Raw genomic sequence first — 25,832 nt, 5'->3', positions numbered from 1 at the left:
GATGCACGAAGAAGTTAAGAGGGCAAGTCGGGGTCCTTCTGCCTGATCTTGCTTGGATTCCTTTAGCAGCTGCATTGGTTAGTGCTGTGGTCTGAGGGACTCTGGGCAGATCTGGGCAAAATACTTAGCTGATTTCATCAGGATTTGGGGAGGACTAATAAACTGCCACAGAGTGACCCCATTCCTCTTCCAGCTCTTTGAAGAACTGACCTTCGTGTTTTCTCTTTATCCTGGACTACTTCTGCACTGTTTGTTTTGGAAGTTGTTAAGTTAAATTAGCCATCCCTTTCCTTTCCTGGTTACTGTATGAGAATGCAGCTGTCAGTCTGTGAACTCTGCCATCATCTATTTTTAGATTCAGTGTGAATGAAGCTCTCTTCTCTAATTGCTTTCAGAGAGAAGGGGGAAGGAGGCGGGGGGAGGCAGGTAGATTTTTGTAACCATCAAATCAGTTACTCTAAATGCTCTGTGCATTGATGGCGTCCTGGGGAGAAAGCAAAGAAGCTCACTGTGTGTTTCTCCCTTGGCTGTCAAATATGTTTTCTCTCCGCATTTATGTTGATTTTGGTCAAATGGGAAAGAGCCAGTTGCCATATTTGCTTCCCTGTGTTTTAACACTTGCCAGCTTGGATGGTTCTGATTTCTCCGCTTTGTTAGGCAAAGATTGGTTCATTGTTGAGTTTCAAATTACTTGGAAAACAGGGAGGGTTCGTCTGATGATAGTTTCTAGGAGAGTAAGTAATCTTAAGCATGCTGAGAACGTGGAAAGTGCAGTGGGCCTCAGTGATCTCTAGATCTCTCTACCCTACTGTCCCTGCCAAATTCCAGTCTGCCTTTCACACAGCTTCCAGGTCTCGCTGCTTAAACATCTCTCTAAACAAGATGCAACAGCGTTCAGAGCAAGCTTGTTCCCTTTGTCATCACACCCTTCCTGCTCTCCAGCCCTGCCTGTTCGCACATGATTTCTCCTGTTCTCCGCCATATTGAATTAGTTAATTTCTCCATTTCTCCGCTTTCCGGACACTTTTTTTTTTTTTTAAAGATTTTATTTATTTATTTAACAGACAGAGATCATGAGTAGGCAGAGAGCAGGCGGGGGTTGGGGGGCGGAGAGGCAGGCTTCCCGCTGAGCAGAGAGCCCAATGTGGGACTCCATCCCAGGACCCTGGCATCATGACCTGAGCTGAAGGCAGAGGCTTTAACCCACTGAGCCACCCAGGCTCCCCCAGGACACTTTTTATGCTTCTGTGACTTTTTATACATCTAGCTCCCTCTGCCTGCAGTTCTTTCTCTTCCTTACCTAATGAACTCTTACTCATCCTATGAGTCACAGTTAAAACCTCACCTCTTATGGATGAGGTGATCCTAAAGATCATGTATTCTGTGCTGTGTCCTTTGACCACCCCACCCCCACTGGCTGTCGCTCTTGACAGCTTTGTGCTGACTGTATACTTTATATGTACTCGAAAGTAGTACTAACCACATGCCATTATACTTATTTGTGTTCTTGCCTGCCTTCCCTACTTTTCTGTGAATAATTAAGGGCAAACTTTGCCTTGTATGTCTGTGTTATCCCCACGGTTGATGGAGACTAGGAGATGCTTAAAAATATTAGGTGTAAGAAAGAAGGATCTGGACTGGTTGGGCCATAAGCATCAGAGGTTTCAGAGGTATATTGATTTCCTCTTGGCAACACCAGCTGTTCTGGGTCCTTAGTTCCTCATGGGGCTTGCTTTCCAACCTGGCAACGGAAGCTTGAGTAGATTATCGAAGACATGACATGTTATACTTCAATGAATGCTGTACAATTTTTCTTCTCTGGAATCTCTTGCAAGTAGTCTCATCTCTTCTCTTACCTCTACAGACTTGGACAGGCATGATATATACCTCAGAGGCCAACTCCTTTATTGCTTTGCTTAATCCTTAAACTGAGAGAATTCTTTGATTTTTAGCCCCTGAGATTACTTCTTGTTTCCTTTGCCCCAGTAAGCCCTCTCAAGCAGAATATTAGTGCAACCCCACATTATAATATAGAGAGGGGGAAAGGAGACAGGACCTCCCTCAGGATCAATTCCCTTAAAATCTCCCCTTCCATCCAGTCCTGGGGAATAGGCACATTGTTCCCTGATGGGACCATTGGGCCAAATTTGAGGTATGTCGTCTTTCTGAGGGGTGTGTGTGTGCACATGCACGCATGTATGTACATGTGTGGGGGTAGGGGAAGGACAGCAGGCATCGGAGAAGGAATGAATGCCACCCAAGCAGAGCAAACTATAGAGCACGCATGAGGGGTATAGAAGGGATGGAGTAACAGAAGAAAATTGGGGTTGTAGAAGGATTTGGAGAAAGAAGGATGAAGTTAATTTGGCAGATTCTTCATGAATATCCATCTTGTAAAGACACGGGTGATAATAGTTGTGAGTGAGACTGAGATAGTCCCTGGCTTTTGAGAACCTCTCGGTCTAAGTGGGAGGTGGGTAGGGAGAGAAATAGTGAGGTTGTTGTACCATAGTAGGGTAAATGTTACAGAGCCGAATGCACAGGGTACTGTGGGAGTGAGAGGAGGGGTACTTCATCAAGTTTTAGTGACTAAGGGAAGGCGGGAATGAATCTGTGGAATTCTAGAAGATGAACGGGAGTCTGGTATTAGTGGGGATGCAGAGTACTGTCTATAGCCCAGAGGAAAAGGAAACTTTTGCTAATTCATCCTCTCAAAGAGGACACCTTTTTAAAATTTGGGGTGTTAGCAGAGACCTTGAGTGCAGCCACCATAGGTAACCTTGAGTAGCAGCCTTAAAATAGCAGTCAGCAGGGACACCTGGGTTGCTCAGTTGGTTAAGCAGCTGCTTTCAGCTCAGGTCATGATCCCAGCATCCTGGGATCGAGTCCCACATCAGGCTCCTTGCTTGGCAGGGAGCCTGCTTCTCCAGAACTCTGCCTCTGCCTGCCACTCTGTCTGCCTGTGCTTGCTCTCACTCCAAATCTTTTAAAAAAAAAAAAAAAAAAAAAAAAAAAAGCAGTCAGCATTTGCTGAGTATTTAATATATGGTGGATCTGTGGTGAGCAGTTCCCACTTTATCTAATTTAATCCTCACAACCATAGGAGATGGACATTACCCTTATCCTCATCTAGGTAGAAAAGGCACAAAGTGGCCAAGGTAAGCTATAGTTCCAGGCTGTGTCTCTCCACAGCCCAAGTTCTCACCCATATTCCAAGGCTGGAGGCAGAGTGCTGAGCTATACTCAAAGTGACCTACCACCTAGGTGGCAGGAATAGAGGGGAACTCCTAAGATATGAACCTGGGATGCCAACCAGGGACCAGATATTAGCCTGGTTGCTTGTTTGCTTGCTTGCTTTTTTGAGGGGGGGCATTTAAGGAGTCTCAACTTTTAAATATTTTAAGGAGGACCAGGTAAAGGCATTGAAAGTATTTTAGAAATCATCTCCCTGGCTGCAGTGTGAGGAACAGACAGGAGAGGGGCATTTGGTTGAGTTATTTCAAGCCTGAGATGATAGTGGCCTTGAGCAAGAGAGGGGACAACAGTCAGGGGAGAGGGGGGAATAAATCTGTAAGACTTGATGAGCAGAGAGTTTGCCAGCTTAGGTGGTTTGGCTCTCTGAACCAGGGAGGTAGAGATGTCCAGTGGGGAGTGAGCATGCCAAGCTGAAACCCAGGAGGGAAATCGAAACTTCAGAAGGAGACTGGTATCCCGGCCACAGGTGAGACCTCCCAGGGCAAGCATGGCAAGTGAGAAGAGGCAGGAGCTACTCTATAACCTGGTGACCACCAGTGGCTGTCTTTTTTATATCCTATGGTATAAGAGCCATTTGTTTATAAAACAGTTGATGTCCCCAGCTACTTTTCCAATGTACAGCCTTTAAAAGTAATATAACAGGGTACCACAGGGATAAGTGGATATTTTCCAAGAAGGTGTCACTTTGCAAAGGGCCTGGTTTGAGGAACATTTCCCCCATTGCATATCTCAGACTGCTTACTACTTCAGCTAGGAGATGGTATTCCACAATACAGCAAGGGATTGTTTTGATGATGCTTAGAAAAATGTCTTCATACACGTGGAAAATAATTCTCCCAAATGCAAACAAACTCTTGACATGATGAAGAAAAACGAGAGAGGTAATGTGAACTAAACTGTTAGGCTGCTTTGCGAAATAATTGTACTCATTCATTTTTATAACTGTGCACACCCAGGCCTGTAGGGCATCTTAAGAAAACAGCCAGGGCCAAATTTGTAATTAGCTGAGTCCATTTTTGCCAGGCCTAACCATGGATGTAGGACAGAGTTGGTTTTGTTATTTCCTTAATTGAAAGCATCAAGAAAATACAAGCCAGGTCAGAGAGTTTTTGATTGGGGTAGGAACGCTGGCATAAATAACCCCAGATTATATGTCTGCTGGAGGCTGGGAGGAGGCTCATCTGTGCGGCCTCCTTCTGAGGTTACCCAAACAATATTTGGTGACTAGCAGCTCCCCTATGGAATGTGGGAATGCAAGTGAACGTTTTGAAATTTCTTTAATTTTTTTTTCCCCAGGGCAAGGGCCTAGGAAAACCAAGGTTTTTCAGGGAACCTAAAAGTTTCTGACCATAATTCTTTATTTCTTTGTAATGCAACTGCCCTCCCCTTTCTCCCCTTTGTTTCCAGTTTATCGGTCAACCCAACCACCCTGAACCTGGATGGAAGGTTATGTACCAAATGGTCCTGTCAACAGCCTTGGGAAGTAGGTCCCATTATTTCCATCTCACCAACATGGAAGCTGAGACTTATTCAAGGTCACTCATTCAGAAAGTTGTAAGGATAGCATTGCAAAACAGATCTCTTTGGGCTACAAACTACTATCTTGGCTGGCAGATGCCCATTTCAGAAAGTGAGTGAGAAGCATCCTGATCACTTCCTCAATGATGCCTCGTCTTTCATTGCTTCACCCCACCAGGGTCCATTCTTAACATGAAGCAGCTGCCCTTGATTTCTTGGGGTGCCGAGAGTCTTCCTGTTTGTCTCCCTAACCATTTCTGGCTTACTCAGAGTCCTCTCTGGCTTTCCACTTGTCTTTGGAAAACTGACTGGCAAATGCTTTTCTTATGCAGGGCAGGACAGTTTAACTGAAAAGTTTCCATGATTCCAAAAGATAGGATTGGTCGCTGCTTCCCAATACGGAAAGGCGTGGATCTTTCCACCTGTAGTGACACTCTGCAGTCGAAGTCTGCACGAAGAGAAGCCTGGAGTGCAGATTTCCTCATGTTGGAGCACAGCCTTTGTAACAGGAGGAAAATAAGTGCGAAGAACCACAGTGCCTTTCCATACCTCCTTTCCCAGTATTCTGAGTGAATTTTCCACCAAACTGAAATGTGTCTCCAGAGCCATTTGAGAAATGTGAAGCTTGGACAGCCTATACGATAGGAAAGCTGCTGGTTTGGGATAGGTGTAGAAAATTGTGTGTTCCAAATCTATAAATGCCCTATATTGATAACCTTAAGCACTTTACCTCATGGAACTGGTATAGCCGGTGTCCTTGTTTTATAGGGAGGGTTCTCCAGGTGCCAGAGGTGGCTTTGGCCTTCCTGCCATTCTCCCAGGGAGTGCAAATAGGATTCTTCACTGTCATTATTTCTGGGGGCGTATGGGGGGGAGGGCAGTATTGCCCACACAGTATCCAGGGAGTCATAATGTTTTATGACCTGCAACATACTCATTAAACTGAACCTTATTTCCAAGTCCATTGGAGGCAGAAGGGAAAATGATTCAGGTGGCTAACTTCACAGCTTTGCTGGGTTCCTCTGCCCAACACTTTCCTGTTTCTGAGTTTTGTGTTCCAGGGTGGATAGGGGTTCCTAGTGGGAAGTTCCATGTTCCCGAAACCTGGTAATTATTTGGAATTAAAGGTAGGTGTAAGACTTTTCACTTCCTAGTAAAATGATAAAAACAAAGCCAGTCCTTCATGCTTTCTGCAGCCTTCTAAGCAGTTTTTCACGAGGTCACTTAAGAGTCACAGAATTCTAGGAGGCTAGTTCTGTTCCAACAGGGTAAGGAGCCCAAGCATCCATCCTAGTGAGGGGTTGGGGGAGAAATGGAGTGTGATGATATCACAAAGTCCAGTGAGGGAAGGTGAGAGGGTCACTTGAAACTGCCCTTCTCCCTGAGGTGTCTATTTTTTAAGTACACCATGAAACACAGCAAAAAGACATAGGACTGCAGTTCATGAAGCTCTAGAAGCTCGATTCTGATGTTCTAGAGGTGGGACTTTCCGAGTCCTGACTTCTCTACTTTAGGAATGAGGATACCTGCCCCAGACTGCACAGGAAGTAATGATGTGTGAGGATTAGGTGGAACATGCGATACAGTTCATGAACAATAATAGATAGCTTAGGAAGAACTTTACTTGAGGGTGAAATGGAAAGAAAAAAGAACGGTGATGTGGAGGCTGTGTGAAAAGGGTCCCCTCCACAGGAGGACTCAGGTCACCTGATACTTTATTAGCTGAACTGCACAGAGACTTTGTTTCATTTTTGTTTTAGCGTAGCTTCTGTTTTTAGTGAATTAATTACTGACATTTAGAAATCGAGAGAGATTTAAAGCAGTCTGCATTTCTGTCTTCTATTGACAAGAGCAGAAGGTCTGGTGAGACCGACCTGTACCATCTCATGATGGCTGTGAGCTAGAGCTACAAGCTGCTGCCTCAACAGACAGAGCTTACTGCTCCATCCAGACCCAGCCTGTCCCTGATCACACACACAGGGGTGGACCCTGACGTAAACCCAGCTGGCCCTAGGCTTCCAGCTCTGTCACGCCCCATCACGCCATACCACGTCACGCTTCTCCAGTCAGTTTTCTGAAATGGTGCTGTGTAGGTTTCAGCAGCTCTTCACCTCAAAGCTCAGATGAGAGAATTCCAGATACACAGCAAGCCACGCGCATGGCCTCGGAGGAGTGTTGCTTCTCTCTCTCGGGTAGGAAGTTGTGAAGGGTGCTGGGTTGGAATTGAGTGGCCCGTTGCACACAATGTGCTTGATTCAATGTGGGGCTCGAGCCTGAGATCAAGAGTCACATGCTCTACCTTCCAAGCCAGTCAGGTGCCCCTGTGAATTTTCTTTTGAAAGTCTGCTGTTTTCTACCAACAAAGGAAGTAGCAGGGAGTGGGTTTCTAGGGTGATGCAGACCCAGATTTAAGTCCCAGGTCTGCCACTTACTAACCTCTTTCCCACAGGATGGGTGTGAGGCCTGAAGGAGAAGGGGTCTACACAGAGCATACATATTCGTCTTTCAGGATTAGTTTGATAGACTGTTTTCATCACAAGGTGGCCAGTCTTCTGTGAGATGTGTAAAAAAGATGGTTGTCTTTTAAGGTGATTTCAAGATAGTTGTCTCCCTCCTGTTACCAACAACAATATGACCTCAGGCAAATTACTTAATATCTGAGAACCTCAGCTCGCTCACTAATCAAAAGGAAATATCCGTGCCCACTTCATAGAGTTTGTTGGGAACATTAAGTGAGGTAATTTAAATAAAAGCACGGAAGTCATACGGGCTAAATACAGAGTAATCATACATGAAAGCAGTGTTTAAGATTTGTTTGCTTTTAGTGGCATATTTTACAACAGTTTTTCCTTTAGGGATTCCCAACAGATAGGAATAACTCTTAAAACTGGGAGCAGGCCAGGAGGTGAGTCTTCCTGACCTTCCCTGTCTCTGAGGCACCTGTTCTGAACGAGGCTCATCCCTAATGTTTGTGGGGCCCAGGGCAAGGGTGCCTGTGAAAGCATAGCTGTTGTATGTCTAAATACTTAAAAGTGATCAATCGGGCCAACAAAAATATTAAGCCAAGTTCTATTATAACAACTTTACCTTCATAATGAACTGGAAAGCCAGGTTTGAATTTAGGATTCTTGGACTCCTTGGAATTCTGAGCCAAGATGGAACTGGCCAAGGAGTGTGGGCCCCTTTTCTCTCTACCCCTGGCTCCATCCCCTACAAAAAGGAGTTTTGAGTGCTATGTGTGTGGACACCCAAACTTCCTTGCTCAATCGCTGACTGTATCCCACTAACAGTGGCCTTTGACCACTTCTGAGCCCACGGGTGTGTAAATGGTTGTGTAGTTTACCTTGGGAGGCCAGATCTGGGGAAGACCCTCAGCCCTTCAAGGCCATGTAAAATAGGCTGAGGGCTGTTTGGGTAGGGTATTCTGGGATCAGTCCTGAGTTCTTGGAGCATATTCTTAGAGTAGGAGTAAGGGGTTAGGCTCTGGGTGGACATGTCCCTTTCACTTGAGGGTTTCTTTTCTGCAAGGAAGGTAGCTGTAAGAGGGCCAGAGAGCAGAGCCCTTTAAAATCCCAGATGATCCCAGATGAAGGGCCCTTTCTGTCCATGTCCAAGGCCAGTGCTGCTCTGAATTCTGGGGCTCCAAGGACTGATAACTTCTTTTACAGCTTTTCAGATTTGTACTCTTGAGGCCTGTGGTTCTGGAAGAGTTCTTTCAACATAGCTATAAGTCCCAATTTCTCATGCCATTGTTAGAAACGAAAACGATACAGCTTGGTGCCTGATGTTAGAACTCTGGCTGGTTGATTCTGTTGACCGCTGAGTCCATCAAGTGGGGAGCAGCCTAGGCCCCACCTAAGTGGACGTACAAACTCAAAGCAAGGCTTCTGTCAAGCTGAGTGTCCCGCCATTTCTTATGTGTAGACTCGTATTTTCCCTGTTCTCCATGCTGAGTCTCTGCACTGCCTGGTGTACTCAAGTCCAGAGTCTCCCCTCAAACTGTGTGGAAGTGGGAAAAGGTAGACCATACCAGGATCCAAGGACTTTGTGTACACACTTCGACCCAGTTACCCTGACACCATCACCACGCCTCACTGGTGTTTTCTGTCTTCTGCAATATGGGTGGTTTCAGATTTCGAGTGCCTTGAATGTCTATTGGACAGATGGTTCCCCTTTCCAGAATATCCATTCTGTAGTAATTTAGGCTGTGCCCCTTTCTGTGGCTGTCAGGAAGACCTACCTCATCCGTTTTTCATTTTTAAAAAGATGGTTGCATTCTCTGGTCTCTTCATGCTGTAACACATTTTTTTTTCCCCTTGTGATTTAATATCCTTTGTTTTCCTTTACTGTTTTTTCTGTGGTATGTCAGGAGGGAGAGGAGGAAACTAGGAATGGCCAATGCAGTGTGTGTGAGGATTTAAATAGTACCAATAAAGTAGCGGGGCACTGATGTTCACTGACAGTTTCATCTCAATCCAAGTGGCCTCAAGTGCCTCCTTTCTTGCATTCTTTCTTTCTCTTTCAGGATTTCAGACAACTTGGGGTTCACATTGTCAAACTGGCTTCAAGTCACACTGGGCCAGTGGTTAGAAAGTCCTATTTTTCCAGACAGCAGTTACTAACTTTTCCCCGTGTAATGTGTTAGATGCTCAGATTCCAGAGCTTAGAATCAAGCCCCATCTCCTAACCTCAGTGAGAGCTAGCTCTCCAGGCATTTTGGAAATGTGATCTGTGCTTCTTTTGCCCCATTAAGAGTCTTCTGTTGTTGAACTTGCTCAGCACAGTATAAAACAGATAAAATGGACAGATGTGATTTTCATTCATCTAATCCCTTAGTGAGTTCCGTGGTGAGTTAAACCCACTTATGGTCCTTACTGATATGGAAGTGCATGTGAATATTCAGTTGCACGGGTATGTGCTAATTATTAGATTCTTATCTGTGTGTAAGTCTTTAACTTTGGAAAAGCCCTTTATCTTATACATTAACTTTCCCCACAGTTTGCAGAGGGGTCTTGAGTTTTTGAGCAGTAACAGATCCTATATTCGAGAGCTTCCTGGGGAGAATTTTTAAGAAGGATGTCTTGAGAATAGAGTATGTTCAGAAGACAGGTACTTGAATCATGTCTCTGAGGGGTGGTTGGAAAATTGTTATCAGAAAGGAAACAAGACTCAAGCAGATAAAGTATGGATTTCAAGTACATAAGGCACATTTGTGGAAAAAGGATCTCACATTCCGTGAACTCTTATGGGCAGACCTAGGAGCAGTGTTGCAAGTCTCAGGAAGATAAGTGCTGACCATGAGTCACAGTCTGACCATCTGAGCTGCTTCAGACACCGTGAGACCCCGTCTCTGGAGGTGTTTAAATGGAAGCTCTTGGACTCCGTGGCAGAGTGCTAATGGAAGGGACCAAGCATCCAGCTTCAGCATTTATCCAGTGATTTTGAAGTTCTCGGATTTGGAAACTTGGATTTGGAGTTTGTTAGGAACTAATATGTTTCTTTTGTCTTGTTGGTTTCCATGGCAGAGCCTATGAGAATTTTTGAGCTCTTCCCAAAATACCTTCCCAGATGCCGTTTCAGAATTGTGCATCCTTTCTCTTGCAGGAGAAAATGCAGAAGTCTCCATGGATGTTTCCCTGGCTTACCGCGATGATATGTTTGCTGAATGGACTGAAATGGCCCATGAGCGAGTGCCCCGGAAACTGAAATGTACCTTCACATCCCCCAAGGTAGGATGCTTTGATGTCTAAGTTGATAGGGTTTTTATTTGGGTTCCAAGTACATGAGAAGATTTATTTTACAGTTCATAGATACAGTCCTTATTCTTAGTATGCATGACCCACAAAGGTTAGTCATCATCCTTTGTCTTAATAGAGGAAAGGGCAAAGCAGAGATTTTAGGTCCTTGCCCAGGAAGGAAGAATGTCTGTTTGAAGTGATATAGTTGTTTCTCTGAAATTCCTCCATAAAAATAAACTCTTGGTTCTCTGCTTAAGGGCTGAGATTGTCTGAACAACGTTCCTAAGTTATTTTAAGGTGTGAGAATCTGTTCATATGGGATCAATGCTTGTATCTGCTCCTCTGTTTCTTAGGCATCTCGTTGTTCCCAGTTAATGTGCAGGTACAAAGACTAAAAATCCCCGTGAACACCACACACAAAAAGAGGCCCTAAGGGAGGAAATCTAATTTCATTTGAGGCCTGGGTCTTCCAACCCATTTTTAAGGCTCTCCTTTCTCTGGTTCTTTCAGAAGGATTCGTTCAACCATCCATGAGAGGGAGGTTGCTCTCCTGCATTGAAAATAGGGAGACATTTTCTTTTTGGCAAAGGTCTTTAGTTTTATGATTTCTCATCAGTGAAAATGCAGAGGTGGACTCAGTGGCCCTCAGAGGATAGTAAGGTTCGATGGTATAAGGAACAGGTCACAATGAGCCAGGGGCCCTTTTCGGGGGCAAGTATCACCCTCACACACACGCCTTCCCTAGATTCTGACTCCCGTTCCTGTGAAAATTTCTGTGAAGATGAAATGGAGCCATAGTTACTGTTACACTTGGCTACCCACAACCCTCAAGGGTGTTGACACGAAGCACCCTGAGCAAGGTGATCACTGATGTCCCTTCAGGTACAGAAATAGTCTCATTTTTTGCGCGTGAAGTACACTGAAGCACATTCTTGATTATGTCATTTGTCCCTTGGTATTGTCAAGTCAGTTCCTTTTAAAGGATTTGGACAGCTTTGTAGTACCTGCTCCATTGATCAGGTCAGTTCCTCTTCTCTCCTGGCCTCACTTTTGCATCTCACTGCAAAGTCAGGATTCCCTGTGGGATGGGAGGAGTGGCATGTTGAAGCTGCAGAGTACCGAGCCCCAGTTGTCCATCCTACCCCGAAGAGGAGTAAGGTAGGAAGGGGCAGGTTCACAGTGTTAACATTAAGTAAAAGTGTGGATTTGGAGCAAAACACGCTTAGCTCCAATTCTGGGCTATATCACTGATTGTATGTGTGGCCTTTGGTAAATGTAGTTAATCTGTCCCAGCTTCATTTGCATATCTGCAAAATGGAATAATAATACCTGCCTTGGGATTCTGCATAAGGATTAGGTGAGATAATAAAAATCCGCAGGGTGACCTTATTATTTAATACCCACTCTGGGTTGTGTTTGAAAATGAAAGGGGGTGTTAACCAGGTGGGCCACCAGGATTCTTGTGGGCAAGCCATGCACCCTATACATAGGACCTGCTGGGTCACCTGCTCTTTATTAACTGTCCCTTCCCCAGGTTTCCTAGTGGTCTGAGGACCAACAGCGCCAGCATCACCTGGGAGCTTGTAGAAATTGTAGCCTCCCCAGGTCAACCCCCAAACCTTCTGAATCAAAATCTCAAGGCATAGGACCAAGGAATCTGTGGGGTTTTTTGTTTGTTTGTTTGTTTGTTTGTTTTTAAAGATTTTATTTATTTATTTGACAGACAGAGATCACAAGTAGGCAGAGAGGCAGGCAGAGAGAGGAGAAAGCAGGCTCCCTGCTGAGCAGAGAGCCCAATGCAGGGCTTGATCCCAGGGCCCTGGGATCATGACCTGAGCCGAAGGCAGAGGCTTTAACCCACTGAGCCACCCAGGCACCCAGGAATCTGTGTTTTAATAGGATTTCAACTGCTTAAGTTCAATAAAATTTGAAGATTTATTTATTTTAGAGAGAGCGAATGTGCACATGCACATGCACTTGAGCCGGGGGAGGGACAGAGGGAGAGAGACTCTCCTCCAACAGACTCCCCAGTGAGCACGGAGCCCGATGCAGGCTCCATCTCCCAGCCCAGAGATCATGACCTGACCTGAAATCAAGAGTTGGTGCTCAACTGACTGAGCCACCCATGCGCCCATGTTTGATAAAATTTAACAATCTTTGCCTTAGATCCTCTGCTGGCTGTCAATTATAGCACACACACCCCTGCCAAAAGCTATCTGGAATTGTTTGGGATAGGCGCTTGGGGGTAATCTGCAGGAAAAAATGAATGGTAGAGAGAAACTGAAGGTAGCAGGAGAGGAATAGCTGACGTTTTCAGATCTTTGCATGCAACAGGGGAAATTAATTAAAACCTTTCTGTCACTGCAAGTTGAATGCATCTTTCAGAGGTGAGACTGGTTGGATATCTAAGTTAAAGGATATAAAGCCTTGGGATATGGAATTTCATCTTCGGAAAAGGGAAAAGTCCTATCTCACCTTCCTTAGACACCGGAGGGCGTTGAGAAACAGAGTGAGGGGGAGGTCATTAAGAAGCCTGCAACTGCTTCTTAATGATGGCTGCTTAATTATCTTTAGGATGTGTTGATCCCTTTCAAGAAAGATATTAAACCTTGAAAAGTGTGAAGGAGATGAATCATCAAATCTCTGCTTTTTGATTGCAGTGAAATTTAGTCTTGAGTCTGAAGATTAAATGAGAAATTGCTTTAAAGCTTTTTAGTCCCTGGTGGATTGTGAAGTCGAAAGAAAAAAAAAAAAGTCAAGTTGCCACCTGCTGTAATTTGTCCTAATTAGCCAGTCTCATGCTGGAGTTGGGGGAGTGCTGAGGGGGATGGGGGAAAGGAAGGAGGGGGGGAATGTCTTTCTTCCTAAATGCCCTAAATGCTGGCAGAACCTCGGTGCATAAGGAAGAGCCCCCAACAGGATACAGTGAATTTGTCTCCAAGACAGGTAGGCCAGGCCATGATCCCAGAATCTGATATGTCTGATTTGTTCAACTTCAGTAAATTTGTCTCATGGAGTAGTAGTGTTACCCTCTCTGTAAGGACAGGGAAGTAGAGGACACCCAGAGAACCAGGATGGGGGAATTAGAAGGAACCCCAGAGATCTTGTTTTACTTAGGAAGAAAGTGAGGCTGAATGAGGTGAATGACATTCCCCCCAGCAGGGGGCCAGACCTGGGCTAGAATCGAAGTCTCTGAGCATGGAGTACAGTGCCTTCCTTACCACAGCACCGGGCCTGCCATTAGGCATGTCTGAGACAACATCACTCTTCTCCCTGCTGTGCTCAAGGGTCCTCTTCCCCATCAGAGTTGGAGACCCATGTCTCCAAGCCAGTACTGCTACTACTGTGGGACCTTGGGTGAGAAACACTATCAAGTCAGTGGCATTAGACTGAGTAAGTTTTGTTCCCTTGCCTCTCAGAAATCTCAGTTTGTAGAAATAAAACAAGACCCTCGATGGAAACATATCAGAAAGTCTTTTTCATACTGTTACCACAGAGGGTAATCAACTTTCTTAATGCAGCTTAACCTGAAGCCAAATAAGAGCCTCTAATGTGTTGTCAGTAGTTCTTGGAAAGCCACAGTACTCATCCTGATCTGTAACTGTAAATGAAAGGAGCAGAGGAAAGAGAAAGAATCTACAGAGGAAGAATCGTCTAGTCCACAGCTGAAGTTTGGGAAAGAAGCAGGAAGCTTTCGGAGTGCCTGGGTGGCTCAGTGGGTTAAGCCTCTGCTTTTGGCTCGGGTCATGATCTCAGGGTTCTGGGATCAAGCACCACATCGAGCTCTCTGCTCAGCGGGGAGCCTGCTTCCCCCTTTCTCTGCCTGCCTCTCTGCCTACTTGTGCTGTCTGTAAAATAAATAATTTTTTTTTTAAATCTTAAAAAAAATAAAAAAGTTTTTAAAAAAAGAAGCAGGAAGCTTTCTACAGAAGAATTTTTAAAATCTCATAAGCCAAATGTAAAACAAGTAGTTCTGAAAGAGCCCCTCAAATCTTAGATGATGAAAAACTATAATGATTGATTAGTAATATCTGCTGTGATTGAGGAAGGGAAGAATGGAAGCCCAAAATCTAGATGTTAGCCTCCTCTACCTCTACTTTGTCTTTGCCTCTATACAAAATTCTGTTTATTGCATTCTGAGTTCTGACTGTCCAGTAAAGAAGCCCCAAGATCACAAAAGGGTCAGAGACCGTTCGTACACAAGTGAGGACTCCTTGTTATCTTCCTTCTTATTTCTTCACTGGAATTTTTATTCTGAAAATATAAAAAAATTTATGTTCTTCCTGAGAACATAGGCTTAGGAACATCAAATTAGGTCTTTCACTTCACTGGATCAAGAGGTGCACACCCAGCAAATACTGAAGCTGACGTATAAACCCTACATTGATGGCAGGCACTCATCTCTTTTATCAGGCAAATGTCCCAGGCTGCTGAAGCTCATGCCTGTATGTGCCCGTATTTACTCCCCTACTCTGACCCCTTGCCAGAGACAGGTAGCCAGGAGTCCTGGTGAGGCAGAGCAGAATTTAGTTTTCAAAAGCAACCTGTACCCTTACTCTTTAAACTCCTACAACCATGCTCTGGGTGGTACCTTTTCAATCCTTGGCAGGAAGTACAAGAGGTGTTCTAGAAACTGGGGTAAATTTGGTTTAATTAAAATTTCTGCTCCCTTCTGCCATTTTACCTCTTGGGCACTTAGGTAGAAAATCCCAAGTGGGCATCTCTAATAAATTAATTTCATTATTACCTTTTGTCCCTTCTGTCTTCCCCAAATTCTAAGTGCTCCTTGACTTCTTTTTCTATCAGATCAATAAAAAGAAGATATTTTCTACCTTTTTGTAGCTTCTCCTTCAGGCCAAAACCATGAAAATAATTAGCCATTATCTAAGAGTGTGATGAACGTCAGCAAGAGCTTTCTTGTGAACGTTTCAGAAGTTGACCGGTCCATACAGCCTTTGAGGGCTCCAGGGATGGGCTGCAAATAAAAAGCCCTTGCAGTCCTGGGAGGACACCTTAGTCTGATGTGAGACTTAATGAGGACTGAAGAACTGAGAAGGTATTAAGAGATAGCTAGGGTTTCTCTTTTTTATCTGAAATTTCTGGTTCTAGGGGCACCTGGGTGACTCAGTTGGTTAAACATCTGCCTTTGGGTCAGGTCAAGATCCCAGGGTGCTGGGATCGAGCCCCCAGATCAGACTCCCTGCTCCATGGGGAGCTTTTCCCTCCACCCCCCGCCTGCTGCTCCCCCTGCTTGTGCTCTCTGTGTGTCAAATAAATAAATAAAATCTTAAAAAAATAAAATTTCTGGCTCTGCCTCAAATGTGTTTGGGTTTTCTTGGGTGGGGCAGTGAGGGGAAGCCGGTGGACACCCTGCCTCCATTGTGCCCTATAATCTGTAGCTCTAAGGTATCCGTTTTAGCATTAGTGGTATGAGCCAAAGGTAAGACAATTCAGACATAGTCTATTGGAAATAGCGATTCTGTCACAAACTCTCTGTTCTTCTTCCAGACCCCAGAGTACGAGGGCCGTTACTATGAATGTGATGTCCTTCCTTTCATGGAAATCGGGTCTGTAGCTCATAAGTACTACCTTCTGAACATCCGGCTGCCTGTGAATGAGAAGAAGAAAATCAACGTCGGGATTGGGGAAATAAAGGATATTCAGTTGGTGGTAAGTGAACCTAATGGATCCTGGCAGCATGGAACATTAGAACACTGGCTCAGAACATTGGTCTGTGGGCATGTGTATATATTGAAAGGAAACTCCATCTCACTCTTGGCGTCTCCGTGTGTCAATTGCTTCACCTGAGAAATGGAAAACATACATATGATGGCTGACAGCTTAAATGGAAAGTAATGCAATTATTATGCCCATTTAAGGTGTTTAAATAATGGTCATGATGGCATAATAACACCAAGATAAAAGTAATTTTTTTTTACATGTCTTTCAAGCACAAATGTTAAAGAGAACAGTGGTGTTTAGGTTCTTTCCATTTGATTTAACAGGCAAAAAGATAGAACATGGAGCAAGAGGATTTTTTTTTTAATCTTAAGAAAGTCACATATAAAATACATATTTATTGTAGAAAATTAGGAAGCACATGTAAACATATAGAACATAAAAATGACCTGTAATATCTAGAGAAATAGTCATGTTGAGGTTTTGATATATCTCCTTATTGTTTTTTCCATATAGATAGATACATATATCCTTACCAGAAAAAAAGATCCTTACTCAACTGCCTTCTTTGTTCCTTGTTTTTCTTTTCATTTAATTGTATATTGCAAGTTTAATATAAATATACTTTGCAATGCCGCTTAGCATTCCACTATATTTACCTTAACACATTTTACCAATACCAACATTTTGAGCATCTTAAAATATCTCAATTTTTCAATAAAAATCCTTAGAGAAGAATCTTTGATCATGTTCTTAATGATTCCTGTTGTATAGAGTCCATTTTTTTGCCTTTTATTTAGATTTCTACAGTGCCTGAGGAGGGGCTAGGGAGGACGGCTAGGAAGAGAGTATATGCTATGACTGCTAAACTCTTGATCTTGAAAGTTCGGCAGAAAAGATCTGCTTTCACCTCTCCCCAAAATGCATTTGCTGATAGAAAATTACAATAAGATATATTCACCTTCAAAATTATGATTGGTCTCTATCTAGGGAATCCATCAAAATGGAGGCTTCACCAAGGTGTGGTTTGCCATGAAGACCTTCCTTACGCCCAGCATCTTCATCATTATGGTGTGGTATTGGAGGAGGATCACTATGATGTCCCGACCCCCAGTGCTTCTAGAAAAGTAAGAGCTGATTTCAGAGCACTCTTAAGGAACACTGGCATCCCTGATCTGCCTGTCATGGTCCTGGTTTTGCTGGGGTCTAGTTCAAGTGGTCAGTGTGTTACTTGGGCTGATGATTAGACTGTGAATCATCCTGGATTCCACCCCCCTTCAGCTTTCACATGCAAATTATTACTAAATCCTAGGGATTAAACCACTCTCACATTTTTGGCTCACTCTTCTGTCTTTGCTCTTCGTTCCCAGGGTCTGGGGCAAATCCTTTCTGTCACAGTGAACAAACTGTCTTGCTCCTAAGCCAACCTTCTCAGCTCCAGAAGGACAACACTCGTAGATACATCCCCTTTCTTTCCCACATTAGTGATTTTTCCTTTCTGCTGGATTTTTCTCATTAATATACAAACACACTATATGTGGTCTTAATCATCTATACCTGATGATTCTTAATTCATAGCCTCAACCTCAGCCTCTTCCGACCCTGAACCCAAGAATTCCAGCTGTTTGTTTAACGTCTTCACTTGCACAAAGCTGTAACGCATACAAAGGACAGCATATTATTTCTTCCCTCTTCAAACTTCTTCCTCTCCCCAGCACCCAGCATCCCCATCATAGGAAATAGCTGCTCAGGTTAGAAAGTAGAAAGTAGGAGTCATCCTTTACTTCTCTCTTTTCTTCAGACTCCTTATCCAACCCACTAGGAAATCTTGCCATATCCATCACTACCCCACTAATCTAACTCCCTATCATTTTTCATTTCTTCCTGGAGAATTGCAAATAGCCTCTCAACTTCTTGCTTCCACTGTTTTCCTTCCTACAGTCTATTATCACAGCAGCCAGTGTTCCCGTTCAAGTGTAAATCATATCTTGTCACTCTTCTGCTCCAAGCGCTCTCCATTGGCTTTTCATTTCCTTTGCCCTGGCCTATAAAGCCCTTGATGATCTGGCCCCTTGTCACTTCTGATTTCATCTCCTATCCTCTCTACCACTTGATGATGCTCAAAAGTGCCTGGTATGCTCCCACCTCAGGGCCTTTGCACTTGCTGTTCTCGTCATCTGAAATGCTCTTTCCTAGATATCTCTGTGGCTCAATTCCTCATTTCCTTCAGGCCCAGCCATAATGTCTCTTATCTTAGAACCTTCTTCCTATCTCCCTTATATAAAATAATATCCCTTCTCTCTCCATTCTCTTACCTTGCTTTATTTTTCTTCATTATATTCTCTGTTTATTTGTTGGCTTTCCTCCCAGACCCCTCCTTTCACCCGTTCTGAATGCAAGCATCATTACATCAGGATCCTTGCCTACTTTGTTTACTGCTATATCCCCAGCATCTAGAATAGTGACTGGCACATAGTAGGAGCCCAATAATTTGTTGAATGAATGAATTTGTTGAATGAATGAATGATGTCACTACACTGTTTAAACTTCTTATTGGATCCTCAGTCCTTTCAAGATAAGTTCTCTAATGGGGTAGGTGAGTTTCTTTATGAGTTCAGCCTTTTTTACTTCTCTGATGTCATGACCTGTCATTTCCTCATGTCCTGTCATTTCCTCCATGTGCAGATCCCCAAATGATTCAGGCTTTTCCCTCTGCTTGCAGTACCCTCGACCTCCCCAATCATGACTCATAAGTCCTCTCAATTTCTGTCTCTGTCAAGGTTAGAAGTCCCTGGGGCAGCCTGTGCACACTTCTGTCACATCTCTTGACACACTACATTTGGCTTAGCCACTAATCTGTCTCCATGAGTAGAAGAGTACTACCTCACTTAGTTATCTATGGCCCTAACAAAATGCCTGGTGTGTGATCCTTGCTTAATTAACACTTGTATTTCATAGGTATGACAAAGTATGAGTAAGTCAGTGAAAAAATTAATGATATTTGATAGAGCAGTGACAATAGGGCAGTAGGGAAAAAGCAAAATGAAAAGTAAACAAGCAGCTAAAAAGAGTTGTATTTCTTGTTGTTTTGAGTAATTTCTTATGGAAACAAGCATGCTTATCCAAGTCCTAGTTGCTGTGGAGGATATAATCATCACAATAATAATTATGAGTGTTTTTAATGATCAGGTTAATGATAACCTGAATAGGTAGAAGAGGATAATTATGTTCAGAATAGTCTTCTGTTTAAGAAGGTAAAGGAGAGGAAAACATTGTAGGAAGCTCTTAATCTGATGTACCAAAATAAAGTACAGGGTACTACGGAGGTTAGCTTCAATTCTGTAGAAAAGCTAACAATTCTGTAGAAAAGCTTCAATTCTGTAGAAAAGCCTTTCTTCATGATGGCTAACATAGCCTTTCTTCATGAAAAGCTAACATAGCCTTTCTTCATGATGCAACAACAAGATGAGGCATTTTGCATCTGGGTGTAGGAACTCATCATGAGAGCTAAGAAACTAATCATACAGCTTCAGTCTCAGTAGGTAGCATCTCAATTCCCCCAAACTAGGTTGGGGTTTTGGTTTTGGTTTTGGTTTCATTTGGTTTGGATTTTGAAAATCTGTCTCCTAGGTGAATAAAGTGGTTTTCCTGCTGTTTTCTCATGATCAGAGTCATCTTTGCCCTTGGGATTTCCATGACTTTTATCAATATTCCAGTGGAATGGTTTTCCATTGGGTTTGACTGGACCTGGATGCTGCTGTTCGGCGACATCCGACAGGGTATCTTCTATGCGATGCTGCTGTCCTTCTGGATCATCTTCTGTGGCGAGCACATGATGGTAAGAGCTCCTGAGTGGGGAGAGACCGGGGTTGAGACAAGGTAAACCAGTGGTTGCAGGACTGAGCTCCAGAGTCAGAATGCCGGTTCAAATTCTGACTCCACCACTGATTACCTAGCCAAGTGGACTCTGGCAAGTGACTTTCTGACCCAGAATCTCCAGTTTCTCATCTGTAAAGTGGATTTTAAAGGCCCAGTTTATAGGGTTTTTAAAAGATGTAAGCAAAATAATGTGAGTATTTCACAGGAAGTAAACACAGCAATGTCAGTGACTATTACTGTTTCTTCTGCTTTGGCTTCATCTCTGCTTGTCCCCAGGACCAAGGTAACCTCCTGAGAATGCAGGTCTGGCTTTTTCCAGGGGGCAGTTTGTCCAGGTGGCCTAGTAACCCCTGTTACTCTGAAACACTGACCTCCTTGATCTCAGTTTGCCCAGACAGAGGGATCAAAGGTAGTATGGATACCAATAAGAATTGTGGGGTCCTAACATCATGGCTCAGGTGATATGCCAGCTGAAGCTTGGTCCTGTTGGGCAGTCAGCTTCATAGTAGTGGACTGCTTTTAAACTCTCCTAGGGTTTGATCATTGCTTCTGAAAACTTGCAACGCTTCTAGGAGAGCAGTAAGAGGAGAGAGAGTTGTTTGCTGATGGCTGGGGTACCTGGGGTAGGTGGGAGGGGTCCTCCAGCGGTGATGAACTGAGAATGAGCCCTTGGCAGCAGGGCTAGGAGTGCAGGGGACTTGGGTCCAGCAGTGGCACAGCCAGCCACAGGGGATTTGTGTGGATTGTCGCACCTGGTCTCTAGCCTGGGTGCTAAGATTTGTCTTCTGCCTTTCCCCATGTTTTCACTCTATATTCCTTCATTTTCTGTCTCTTAGCATCTTTGTGTGTCTACCAAGAGGAACCACTCTTGCTTTTAATGGAGATAGGGAGAACATATGTCTATTTTCCCCAACCATGAGAGAGATTGACCTATCTCTTGACGTATTTTAATGCCTTGTAGTCTTTACCTTGTCCTCTGGAGATCCACCCGCCTGAACAAACACAAGTGATAAGACATAATTTAATTTGGAATGAGTTATTTTGCAGAGCAGAGAACTTCCACTGCTGAGGGTACAAGGCCTTTTCTTTTGTGTTCCCATAGCATCCTGTTCCAGTGGCTGTGAGAGCCCCTATGGATGGGCTGATAAAAAATGAGGTCCTCTGGAATGGAGATTCTGGTCTTACTCATTCTCATATGCCTTGAGTCTAGCATGATGCGTGGTATATATCCGGTGGTCAGCAAGGACTGTCGCAATGACTGACTGACCTCCAGAATTGCTTTGGTCTCCCCAGTTTCATTCTTCATTTTGGTTTCCTGCAGGACCAGCACGAGCGGAATCACATAGCAGGATACTGGAAGCAAGTCGGACCAATTGCTGTTGGCTCTTTCTGCCTCTTCATATTTGACATGTGTGAGAGGTGAGCAGGTGGCTGTGGGATCCTAGGCTGAAAGGTGCGTCCCCGTGTCCACCCAAGCTTTTCGGGAGGATAGGTCAAAAAACGGAAGGGTGGCCGGGAGCTTGTGGGACGAAGCATTGGACATGGTCACATCCTCGGATAAGGATTGGGCTGAAATATTTGTGCTGGTCCTTTCCTTCAAACTGTTTCTCTTTAACTCTGTGAACTTTTCTTAATCTCCACACTCTCCCCACCTTCTGGCTGAGAAGTAGAGGATGTGTGAAAAGGAAAATCCCCCTTTGCCTCTGTATTAATTGTCTTTCCATTGCGTTTTTCTTTGCAGAGGGGTACAGCTCACAAATCCCTTCTACAGTATCTGGACTACAGATGTTGGAACCGAGCTGGCTGTATCCTTCCTTGATGGCTTCAGGGTTTCATTTCTTCCCGTAGCTGCCTGGTCCCCCCCAGATCATGGTCTAAGTCCTGCTGATGTTCTCCATGTGTGCCAGCCAGAGCTTTGATCCTCAGACCAATGAGAATGGCACAATTAAGGCAAATAAGAGGAATTAATGCTTGCTTTTAAGCCCGGTAAGAGCCGGCAGAAAGAGGAAGGTACAGCGTATCCCCAGGGCTAGGGATCGCAGTTGCTTGTCTTACCACAGCCTGTCCAGATGATCTCTTAGACACTTGTTTACCGCAGACTCAAGCATGACTGGCGTGAACCACAGAGGGTCATCTCTGAGCTGCTGCGGAGAGCCTGTCTCTGAGGTCCTTCCATGTGTGAGACTTCTTATGGTGACTTTGGTGTGCAGGCATACCACACTGTGGCTGTTCATTTCTGAGACTGTGTAGAGATGAGACTAAGGTGATTCGTTCCAGAGCAACAGCCAAGGTTTTTGGCTGGTTGGCGTACATTCGGTCTGAGTTATCTTCACGAAGCAGAAGCCACAGCCTTCACTTCTCCCCTTTAGGGTGCTGGATGTAAATATTTTTTATCTTCCTGAATAATATGTTAAGTCCTGTGGGAGAAAAAGACTCTCCATAGTGGGGAGAGAGGCTGGAGTTGTCCTCTTTCTTGATGGATGCTATCGGGTCATGTGCTGGTAAATGCGCTTTGTCCGGCCATGATGTTTACGTGGGCTTCTTAGTATCACAAGACCTTTGTGAGCCAGCTGATTCTGTAGTATCGTTACCTTGAAGATGAGAGAGTTGAGCTCTCCCCTGCGCCCATCCTTCCTCCCAAAAATGTGAGCTGCACAGCGCAGGGAGTACTTACAGTGTTAAGTCTGCTTCAGTCATTTCATTGTACACATACGTTGGAGGTCCAGGGAGGCAAATAAAATCTCAGGGCCTGTAGCAAAAACTATATTCCCTTTATTCCAGGGTGCTTTCGGCTTTAGGAAGGAAGGAGAAACTGCATTTAATATGTTATTGAATGAAATATACACGCCGAGTTCACAGTTGTTAAAGTATCTTAAAATACGCAACTTGGGGTGGAGTTGTGGCAGAAGGGACTTAGATTCAGGTCACCTGCCTCCCAAGCCAGCTCAGCGTTCTCCAAACCTTGGTGATTTCTCCAGTTGGGCTTGCAAGATAGGTCTCAGAGTTGCCCGGATCAGTTTCAAAGTATATGCTGCTTCTACCCTCATCTCCCACCTTGGCCATCTGTTCTTCTGTTCTCTGTTCCATTTGACAAGATTTTTCTTGTGGTGACAGAAAATTGCAGGCAGAACTTCATCCCCGGTTTTACCAGAAGGCCTTCCATCCCATGCCCAGCCTCCCTTGAGCTGCTGCTCCCAACCCCCACATCATCAACCCTCTGACCGGGTGTCTCCGGCTCCTTCTAAAAATCCAGGCACTAGCCCACTGGTTCTCAAACATGGTTTCCTTGCTCTTGGAAAATCGGATTCCAGAGATCCGCCATGGAACCTGGGCCATATTATAACTTCTGGTGATTTTAATGCAGCGTTCTACCTGACCAGTCACTTGCAACCAACACCTGTTATTTTAGTGCTTTTCGAATGTCTCTGGGTACCAGTCTCTTGAGAATCTTGTTAAGAGGCGGCGTCTGATCCAGTAGGTCTCTGGTGGGCCCTGGAGTCTGCATTTCTATTAAGCAAGGCTCTATTCCTCTTCTCACTCACCTCAGAAAGCAGCTTGGAACATTCTCTTTTGTACTTTTGAACTTTCTCTTTTGTACTTTTGTGTCCAAAAATCGCTATCGCTGGCATTAGAATGCCAGGTTTTACTCTTTTATCCCCGTTTGGAGACCGTGGGTGTCGTTGCCAGCAGAACTGAGGAGAGGTGTTTGTGTCATCAGCAAGCCTGCCCTTTCCTTTACTGGAAACCATCAGATGGCCTTCATCATTGTGGCTGGTATCTGCCTCTGCCTCTACTTCCTGTTTCTGTGCTTCATGGTGTTTCAGGTGTTTCAGAACATCAGCGGGAAGCAGTCTAGCCTGCCGGCCATGAGCAAAGTCCGGCGGCTCCACTATGAGGTGAGCAAACTTTCAGGCTCGTGTGGGAACTGGTGACTCGAGAACTCCCGCTCGGTGTGTAAACGCATACCACACACCTACACCTGGAGAGGAGACACCTTTATTGCAGATACACATGGAGGGAGTCTCCTGTCATGCGGGGTCTCTGGGCAAAATAAGAGTCTAAACCTGATAGCATCTAGCTGGCTTGTGTCTGTCTTGGGGTTTTCTGTGGTCTCTCTGTCTTTCTGTCCTCAGAAGGGGTGAACTTGTTCAGCAGGTTCTTCAGCTTTGGGATGGAATGTGGGTGATACCAGATGGGAGATTTGACAAGGTGGAATCAGGGCTCTGGCCTGGGTGAGGCTTTAGGTAAGGTTCCCTTGCCGGAGCCTGGGCTTCAGCCCAGATGATCTGATTTTTAGACTCTTTAAGAGGCCACATTTCCCCAAAAATATCCAGCGTGTGATCAGATAGAAATCGGTAATCTCTGTTGAAAGGTTATGTGCCTTGTTCAAGGGAAAACACTCAACATCCTCAGATCTCTAATGTAGGCAACACATTCTTAATTTTTCAAGGATCCCTTGGACTCATGCCTGAGTCCTTGGAGACATGGGCCTATTTCCTCTTGTGAAAAGAAACAGAAACTGCAGAACTCAGGGTTTTTATGTGCAGTGGATCTGCAGCTAAGAGCCCTGGAATAAGAGGTGTGTCTCCCTGAAACACAGGTTCTCTTAAATCCTGTTCTCAGGAAACCTTGAGCACTCTCTGAAGCTTTGCCTGTCTCTAGAGCCAGAGTGACACATGAGAAAATTCAACCAAATCCACTTCATGTTGATTAATATGCACATTTCTTTTTGTTCACTGGAGCAGAATTTTATTACAACCGCAGAAAACTTGGATTTGGTGACTTTGAACCCTTGCAGAGAAGCATAACCAGCTTAGCAGGGAAATTAGCAGCCTCACAACGTGCCGTGAATATAATTTCCCCAGGCTCTGGTATCACTGTTTCATGAGAGATAAGAACGTAAGAAATATTTGGCCCAGTAAGATTTTCAGCCACTTTCACCTCTGCAGGAGAAATGTTAGTATGTGAAATTATTTTACTCGTCCCTCTTAGGGCTTTTGTTTTATAGATTTTTTTTTAATTGTTTTTTTACAGATTTATATCTTGGGAAAAGGATTAGTGCTAGCCGGGAGAGTGGTAAACTGCTCTTTCTCTCCTTCCCAATAGGGGCTGATTTTCAGGTTCAAGTTCCTCATGCTGATAACCTTGGCCTGCGCTGCTATGACTGTCATTTTCTTCATCGTGAGTCAGGTAGGTGGCCCCTGAAGGGTCAGGGTGAGAATGTTCCTGGAGGGGTGCCTCCACTCTGCACAGGAAGTTCTAGAGAGCTGCTAAGAAAGGAGCAGAGAGGCTGTAATGCTGGGCAGCTCCTCAAGCCATGTTTTTTAAGGCTGCTCCACTCTGGGACTTAACCACCTGGCTAGAGGCGGATGGAATTTTCCCTTTCGGTACAACCTTGTAGGAGGAAGAAAGTTGCTACATAAATTAAAAGCCTGCAGCCAGATTGAAGGGCACTTATTTCATTTACTTAAGGGAATGCAGTTTTTAAGCCCTATAGCAGAACACCACCAAGCAAGTATTAGTTGGACTCGATCTTTATTTGGCATTAACGTAGATGTTCTTACAGTCCATCAGCCATTCTGATAATTATTTTGCCACTTAAACATGAACTACAACTCAGAAGTCCCCTTGATAGAATCTTATCTTTCGGTGGGGTATTTCTAAAACTCCAAACTTTGCTATACTTGAAAACCTCAGTAGTGGTAATAATTTTAAAATGTTGGTAACTGGCTTTGGAAAGTGGAAAACCTTGTTTAAATCTGA

The 25,832-nt window shown here is 44.3% G+C and overlaps 1 protein-coding gene across 2 annotated transcripts in view; it reads left to right on the top strand.

The window, feature by feature from the left end:
• Positions 1-25,832, top strand: part of WLS (Wnt ligand secretion mediator) — a 101,885-nt gene that overhangs the window by 57,999 nt on the left and 18,054 nt on the right. For both annotated transcript variants that reach the window (XM_044238443.1, XM_044238442.1), the window contains exons 3-10: positions 10,378-10,502; positions 16,020-16,181; positions 17,181-17,317; positions 19,860-20,028; positions 21,391-21,488; positions 21,811-21,874; positions 23,822-23,965; positions 25,176-25,259. In XM_044238443.1, coding sequence (XP_044094378.1) covers positions 10,378-10,502; positions 16,020-16,181; positions 17,181-17,317; positions 19,860-20,028; positions 21,391-21,488; positions 21,811-21,874; positions 23,822-23,965; positions 25,176-25,259 — 983 coding nt within the window. The remainder of the gene's footprint in view (positions 1-10,377; positions 10,503-16,019; positions 16,182-17,180; positions 17,318-19,859; positions 20,029-21,390; positions 21,489-21,810; positions 21,875-23,821; positions 23,966-25,175; positions 25,260-25,832) is intronic.

Source organism: Neovison vison, chromosome 2 (assembly GCF_020171115.1).
Source record: "Neovison vison isolate M4711 chromosome 2, ASM_NN_V1, whole genome shotgun sequence".
NCBI classification, from domain to species: Eukaryota; Metazoa; Chordata; class Mammalia; order Carnivora; family Mustelidae; genus Neogale; species Neogale vison.
This window is presented reverse-complemented; position numbering and strand designations above follow the sequence as displayed.